At 37.1% G+C, this 8,303-nt stretch overlaps 2 protein-coding genes across 2 annotated transcripts in view; one reads left to right on the top strand and one right to left on the bottom strand.

The window, feature by feature from the left end:
* Positions 1-2,760, bottom strand: part of LOC102297786 (synapse-associated protein 1) — a gene marked incomplete at its 5' end in the record, with an annotated part of 5,673 nt that extends 2,913 nt beyond the window's left edge. Inside the window, 5 exon segments of the mRNA XM_005948592.2 lie at positions 64-203; positions 341-414; positions 1,012-1,078; positions 2,192-2,310; positions 2,558-2,760. Coding sequence (XP_005948654.2) covers positions 64-203; positions 341-414; positions 1,012-1,078; positions 2,192-2,310; positions 2,558-2,760 — 603 coding nt within the window.
* Positions 2,761-3,138: 378 nt separating this feature from the next.
* Positions 3,139-4,944, top strand: phospho2 (phosphatase, orphan 2). The gene is made up of 4 exons (XM_005948591.3): positions 3,139-3,234; positions 3,744-3,821; positions 4,021-4,115; positions 4,195-4,944. Exons 2-4 carry the CDS (start codon positions 3,751-3,753, stop codon positions 4,758-4,760), a joined length of 732 nt encoding a protein of 243 aa, XP_005948653.1. The 5' UTR covers positions 3,139-3,234; positions 3,744-3,750; the 3' UTR covers positions 4,761-4,944.
* The last annotated feature ends 3,359 nt before the right edge of the window (positions 4,945-8,303 follow it).

The following is an 8,303-nucleotide window of genomic DNA, read 5'->3' as shown; positions in this document are numbered from 1 at the left end:
ACACACACACACACACACACACACACACACACACACACACACAAATGTTTGAGGAGCACTGACTGTTTAGGAACCAGGTCAAAGCGCATGCGATTGAGGAGCTCATCTTCTTCCAGCATGACTGCAGCTAAAGGATACATCTGCTCCATGTCAAAGTGGAACTGAACACCAGCGGGAGGGTCGCGGAGGAAGTTCCTCTTGTCCTAGAATCAGCAACCAAAACAGCTCAGTTTCTACTCAAAGCATAATTTATAAATTTAAATAAGTAAAACAGTAGCCACAAAAATAGCTACCCATTCATACATTCGTACTATATATTGTGCATGATGCCTTTGCTTACAGCGGACAGAGCGAGAATCTGTTGCTGGATTGTCTCCTCTTCATTGTAGCCGACCCAGGGTGGCACTGCTGCTTCTACACAAACATCAGAGCATGTGTGCACTCACACATTCAGTCATGTACCATCAGTCATCAGTTCCAATCCTTATCTCTGAGATGCACACATGTACAAACCTGGCTCTCTGTAAATAGAAGCTGCTTGGCCAGTAAGTGACGTATGCTGATAAAATCGTGATAACATCATTTCTGCTGCCCCTCACAGGCGCAATGTAAAAATAAAGATTACACAGTTTATCCCAGTCAGGTCTCACAAGACTCCAATTTTAAACAAAGTGTGTCAATTTCAAAGTGTAAGTCTTTCTTTCAGAAATTAATATTTGAACTTTTGATTGATATATTTATTTTCATAGTGGTTCAATAATTGACTTTGGAAAACATTATGACTACACTTCATTGACCTTGTAGCACCAGTTTAATTCTTCATTGCTCAGATTCAATAAAATTCTGGAAATATCATGCAGCGATTTTGATCCATATTGACATGATAGCACCACACAGCTGCTGCAGATTTGTCACTGTAATCCCAAAGGTGTGTAATCAGCGTATGTGGTGACTGTACGGATCATTTGAGGTCATCAGTAAATAACATTCATGCTTTAAAGTCTGGTTTACCTGATTTCTTGGCCTTCTTCTCCTGGACAAATTTCTCTTGCTCTTTTTGGAAGTCCGCTAAAAATGTCTACACACACACACACACACACACACACACACACACACACACACACACACACACACACACAAATAAATAGATTGGAAAAGCTGATGCATAAATGGAGAGTGTTAACAAAGCAGGAAGTCCTGAAAAAGTTATGATAAAATCCAGGATTTTACTTGCATATGAAAAAATCTGGAAACTTTGATACAAATTTTAAACTTTAACACTTTTAGACTTAAAAATACTTTGAAAATTTTTTTAAGTAATGTTTAATCTATGGAAGCTTTATTTGCCCCAGATATTTTTTATTGATCAAACTGCCAAAAATAAGAAGAGGGTGTGTAGACTCTATACAGCACAGTGCGCTTATGTGTATAATCAAACCTTTAAGTCCAGAGGCCAATGCTACTTAATAATAATACAATACTGCTTATCCAGGTAAGCTCAGGCTTAACCCCTGGGTTTTCTGTACTTTGAAGGTGGTTCACTTCTTACTCGGGGTAAATCACTATCCGGAGCAAGTTAAGATCCAGAATAGAGATCAGCAGATATGAACTCACTGCCTACTGATTAATCAATTCTCCAGAAAATAGCATCACTATTCCTGGAAGATCCCTCAAACTTCTGTGCATAAACAGGAGTCTAAAGTTTTCTTCTATAGCATCTACTGTCTTTGTTTTCCTAATAAGAATCAGAAATAAATATTATAGATTTCTAGACACAACTTTATTCTTTTGGTTTTAATAAACAAACTATAAGTATTAATATCTGATCCTAAAATAGGACACCGACAGTGTACTTGCTGAACTCATATGAAACTTATGTAGACTAAGCCAATATTTGAATTAAAAAAAAAAAAACCTTTACTCTCAAACCTTTAAAGTTTGCAGCTGAGAATATCAAAAATAAAACTGTTGGGAGAAGGTTATGCTCATCTTCTTATTAGACTGCCAGACAGTAATCTTAGGTTTCAGAGTTCTAGGAGAAACCCTGGGTTAAATTAGCGAACTGTTAACCAGCTTTGTGTGCCAGTTCGGGGAAAGCAAATACAGAAAACTGACCTACAAACCCACAAATGCACAGACGCCGTTTTTAAAATCTGAAAAACCAGTCAAAAAGAATCTGAGAGCAACATGCCTTGTCTATGATGCCATCAATTTTTCCTTCTTCCACTGTCTTCTTGATGGTCTGGGCAGTCTCCACCATTGAATCAGAGATTTTCTTGGTGGCACTGGAAGCAAAACTGAAGATGTAACCTTCAAATGGAGAAAGAGTCTGTTAATAAAACCATTGCCACTGCAATAAAAGATACATATATGAGAGAACAGATTCTCCTGCAGTCATATTTGCTCTAGCTGGGAGTGAAGAACATACAAAAAAGATGAACAGGAAAGCCTTCAGGGTTCAACACAGACAGAAAGACTAACGTCACGCTAAGTAACTTTGAGCACGTAGCTTAGAGTTAATTAAGAGTTAATCATCCAGATATGAGCTGTTCCTCACCGCCGAGTCCTGTGGACTGTTCCGAGTTTTCCTGCTCCGCCTCTGGTGTTCCATCCTGGTCAGCTGGCTGCTGTTTGTTTACCTCGGTTTGTGCTTCTACCACCTTCTCTTCCTGCCCCACATTCAGCTTTTCCTTGTCAACCGACGTCTCCGTAACGGTCGGGCCCTCCAGACCCAACCACGTCCCTAAACCTTTTAACATGCTGGTGGAAAAACACCGATCGATTAAATTAAAGATACGGAAAAACAATCTGCACGGACTCTTCTGACTATACAACCAGGAAATAAACTGACGTTTTCTTCTTCTGCGTTCTCGTGTGTGCACTTGTGCGATACTGCCACCCGGAGGCCAAAATATGGGAAGTCTGGTTTGATGGGTTGTTGTTAGTGCTATGGTGGAATATATGAATAAAAAAAGGGTATTTATCAGTAAAAACTATCACAAAAGTGTTGCACGTTGAAAGATCTACACCTTTCCTAAAGTAGAAAAATGGTATGTCTTATAAAGTACGTGCTCATTGTTGGCAGTAGAGGAACTACTACGTTTTACGCAACATCCAAAAGAAGCTGCAGGTGGCGGTAATGAGCTGAGATTTGTTCCACTTTTTGCGGCAAAGCAAGATAAGGAGAAGGAAGATAAGGAAGATCGGTGAATTCCTGACGGAGGACTCGTACCGGTAATTTTGCAGTTGCTCAAAATTTTACATTATTATTATGTGTTTTATGTGTATTTATCTTGGGTATAGTTTACTACAGTTTATTACAGAAAGCTATGTAATCCCAGTCACGTGTCTTCAGCACGTTAGGAACCGCTGTGACTGACTGACTAGCTCTACCCGTGGGCTGTTTAGTTGTAAGGGGACGAGTTTACACCACACTTCCTTTAAAAAAGAAGGCATTTAAAAGTTCGTTAGTTTTAACGTAGTTTTGATGGAGAAAGGAATAATAAATATTGTTAAAAAATGTTATTTGACATGTCAAGTAAGGATCGGCTTTAATGGGAAGAGTAATTTTTAAGAAGCGGAAGTGTGGGCTCAGTTACTTGTGTTTTGAGCTGATAAGACGTAAATAGACCGGTTGAGAGCAGTATCCGTTACCAAACGAAATAATAGAAGCGTGGAGCTTAAAAATAACTATTATCTTGCTTAATTTATTAGTTAGTTTTGTGTGCTATTTTGCTTTTAAGGTGCCAAATGAAGATTCTGATGGTGTTTGATTTTGACCACACCGTGGTCGATGCCAACAGTGACACTTGGGTGGTCAGGTAGGTCAAGAAAGTTTTACTTCAGCTCTTTCCATGTTTCTTGTCATCTGTATGTATTATCTTGACAAAGATTTTCTGTTGCACTGCTCCCGCTACTACTCTGTAATTACTGTTTTATACTAGGACCTTAAAACACCATTAGAGAAACACTATAGCTGAGTTATCCTGATTTCTCTTATTTATATATTCCTTGTGTCAGGTGCCTTCCTGATAAGGCACTTCCTGGCTCTGTGGAGAATTCGTACAGAAAAGGCTACTGGACTGAGTACATGGGCAGGGTGCTGAACTACATAGGTGAGTCTATCATGCTGTTTGTTTTTGTTTTACTACTTCCTGAAATCTGCCTTCAACATTTTCTAATCTATGCCCGCAGGGGAGCAGAAGGTGAGCCCAGACAGGGTTCGCAGTGTGATGGAGACCATCCCCTTCACAGCTGGAATGACTGAGTTGCTGACATTTATAGCAGAGAATAAAAATGCCATTGACTGCATAGTCATCTCTGATTCCAACACCTTGTTTATAGAATGGATTCTCCATGCTGCAGGACTCCAGGCGGCTGTTGACAAGGTTTTTACCAACCCAGCTAAGCTCAATGAGTTGGGCCACATTGAGGTGCAGTGCTATCATTCTCACGCCTGTGATCAATGCCCTGTTAACCTCTGCAAGAAAAAAGTCCTGGAGCTTTACCTTTCTGAGCAATCTGATGCCGGCGTGGAGTATGAGCAAATCTTTTATGCGGGGGATGGGGGGAATGATCTCTGCCCTACTTCCTGTCTGAGAGGCCGTGATGTTGTGATGCCAAGAAAGGGATACACTCTGGAGAAGCTGCTAGCCAAACTGGAAGGTCAGGAGGGCAACTTTTCTGTAAGAGCTAAAAACATTGCCTGGAGCAGTGGCACTGACATTCTCCGGGAGCTGAAAGCAAGCATGCAGTCGTAGCCGTGGCACATGAAATATTACAAATATTGAGCCTGCACTGCAGGATCCATTGTGCTGCCTGTATTCTTTTTTTTTCATATTATAATTCAAAATTTTAGAAGATTTCATGAAATTTTTAACTTATTTAAAACGACAGCATTTGCACATGTAAACCAGTCTTTTAAAAAGGGTAATTTGTCTGCAGGGAAATTTACTTTTATCTTTTATCTTCATGATCTTTACAATTTTTCTAATTTTCCGTGGTGATCGAAAATAGAGGTGCCTGAAACCACTAACAATACATAGGCAGTGTGTCACAACGGCAGCTTTTACATGTGCAGTGTATGTTAAATACTACGTAAGAATTCAGTTAAGATTATATTTAGTATAGCATTCAAGATCTGTTGTTGGGGCTGATCCAAGAAGCAGAGATGAACCAGCAAGTTAACTTGATCTGATAAAGTAGAAGTCAGGGAAATTTCTGAGCAGATTTGAGACATGGATTAATTTTAGTCCCAGACTACAAGAAAAATTAAAAGATGTCTCCATTGAAATGTTTCTGGACTAGGGTTTCTAGAAAGGTTCATGTTAAAGGCGTTTTGTTAACCTGAAAACCTTAAATCAGTGTACTTCATGCAGTCTGCACTATATCTAGCCACGGTACTGTGCAAAAATATTGAGCCACCCCTTATTTCTTTATATTTTGGTGGAAAGATAGAAAATTGGTACAGCAGTTTATTGAAACATGTGGAAACATGCATGGAAATTAAGTATATATATAACAAAAACAGCATTTTTCTACAGTTATAAACATAAAAAGTCAATATTTGATACGACCTTTACTCTTCAAAATTTTTAAGGTATTAATTTATTTTATTTTTTATTTTCCCCAAACCACGAAAGAGCCTCCTGTTTTACACACTGACTGATGTGGATTTCTTCTAAAACACTTTGGAAATCAGCTCACTGGTACTATAATGCAAATTCATGCCTGTCAAACTGTGTCATCTTTGGTGTTTTTTACTACAGAAGTGGGGACATCATTGTGTTTTTGTGACAGGCTGCTAATAAACGTGCTAATAATGGGCCAAAAGATAAAAATTTTAATTCGTTCTTTGTTTTGTGGGTCTCAACACACACTAGCTCAATTTCCCAACCTTGAATTAAGCCTGGTGATTAAACTCTTTACTCAGTGAAGACCTTCACTGATGTTCTTTTCTTTCTTTTTAAAATGTTATTCATTTTGTGAGCACCAGACTCGGTCTGTGTTTGGGAAACTGGCTGACTGGATATATGTTAATATTTCCAAACCATTGAACAAACAATGGGTTCTGGATATTGCATTTAATTAAATTTGCTTTATAGTTTACAAATGTTAGTTGTCTCTTCACATTATGACCGAAAGCTTCTAAAGCACTCCTACTAACTTGAGTAATTTTTCTTTATGAATCTGAGAAAAACACTATACCAGTTCTTCCCTGCTATATTCTGTGTAAGACATTTTGATTTCTGAAAAGAAAAGCACTGATGTTACTGATGGCATTATGATGTGTTATATTTAAATGCTCCAGACAGTGTTACAGCATGCACCATACCAGGAACTTGAAACTGCCAAATGGCATGAAGTTGTCTGTCTTAGTGTAAACTGAGTAAAATACGTCTGTAAAAGGCACATTATAATGTAACTAATACATACTTTAAAGAAGGTGCTTTTGTCAACATTTTGAATGTAACATTTTTACATGAACTTACCTCAGCTGATATCTGGTTAAGGAAGATTGAATACGTTTCAGCAGTTTTTCTACAGTTGCAATTCTTTGTTTGGGGTGTTGCAGATGAACTCATTATTATAACTGGTCCTAAATGATTGTACTTGTTTAATGTTATTTAGCATTTAATAGAGCTGTGCTGCTCTATAGTTCTGAATCTTTCTGTTCTCCAGTATTGTCAGCTGTGTTTTACAGATCAGGTCTGTTTGATTTTTGAAAGCACGTTTGGATTAATGTGAGTAGTACATTAAATATAATATGAGTGCATAAACCACCACTACCCTATAAGCTACATGAACAATATTCCATGTTTGTTTTTACCACGTTAACTCTGAAGTATCAAACAGCCTCATTTAGGATTTTGCTCAGGTTTCTTGTGGCCAGTATGCATTATCTGAATAGACTATTCAGTTTTTATGTACAATTTCAACAGCCGTGCTCATGGAGACATATATATGTATATATGCATTGATTGACTTTCTGTTGCCACTGTCACAAGCCAGTTTGATAAAATAATATTGTGTGTTGTTAATGTGTAATTCCAATGATTAAATCAAATTAATTACCTCTTTGATTATTTTTTCTCAGGTTTTACTCAAATCCTTCTAGAGGCAAGTCTTACATCTCACCAGCAGTGATAAAATATTGGGGCCATATCTTTAAAGTATTATCTCCAATATATTTCCAAATTAATGTAGTGCAAATATTTTCCACTGCATTAATTAAGATGGTTTTGTAACACTGTGATGGTGAGGTGAGATTTCATTATATTGTGAGGTATTGCTTTGAATCGTGTTTCACAATGAGCAATTATACTAAAAATACTAAATGTAGTCCAATAGATTTTTGAGGGGTACTGACTATACAGACTCATAAATGGATGAAAACAAGCTTCTCGTTAGAAATATTAAATGAGAATGACAATTATTTTTATTATTTCTAATTAAGATTAATTGTTTTCCTAAAATCTAAAGTAATTTTACCACTCAGTGACAAATATAAAAGCTAGCTTCTAGACTCTCTAGATGAAAGGATAAAATGAATTGAATTTAACGACACATATACATATATACACATACATATATATACACATATGTATGTATACATATATACACATACATACACACACATATATGTATGTATACATATATACACATATAATATATACACATATGTATGTATACATATATACACATACATACACACACATATATGTATGTCTACATATATACACATACATATATATATATACACATGTATGTATGTATACATATATACACATACATATATATATATATACACACACATATGTATGTATACATATATACACGTATATACACACACACACACACACACACACACACGCGTGCGTGTATATATATACATATATATGTAATACAAGCTGTACACGGACTAACATTATATCAAAGTGTCATATCCATTTCTCTATTATTGCTCAGTTGCAGTGAATATATAGGAGAAAATAAACTGTGGAAAACTAAACAGAAGAAATAAGAAGAGAAATAACAATTTAACATAAACCAGTGACACACTCCAGGACCTGATCAACCCTGGCAGGGCCTCCTTGGATGAGGGTGTCTAGTGGCTGAATGGGCGAAACACCCGATGAATCCAAGATCCACTACTGAGATGTGTCCCAAATCTTAATATGATAATCTAATCAGATTCTCTAATCCCCCCCCCAAAATGGCAGATTAGCTTGGGTAAAAGACTGAAAGTTAGGCACACAATGATGTGTGTGCTGGTAAAGTAAATTGTCTGGGCTGCCCTTCCC

Source organism: Haplochromis burtoni, unplaced genomic scaffold (assembly GCF_018398535.1).
Source record: "Haplochromis burtoni strain Fernald_Lab_line unplaced genomic scaffold, NCSU_Asbu1 Contig_610, whole genome shotgun sequence".
Classification (NCBI taxonomy): domain Eukaryota; kingdom Metazoa; phylum Chordata; class Actinopteri; order Cichliformes; family Cichlidae; genus Haplochromis; species Haplochromis burtoni.
The sequence above is the reverse complement of the archived record's forward strand: the minus strand, read 5'-3'. Positions and strand labels throughout refer to the sequence as shown.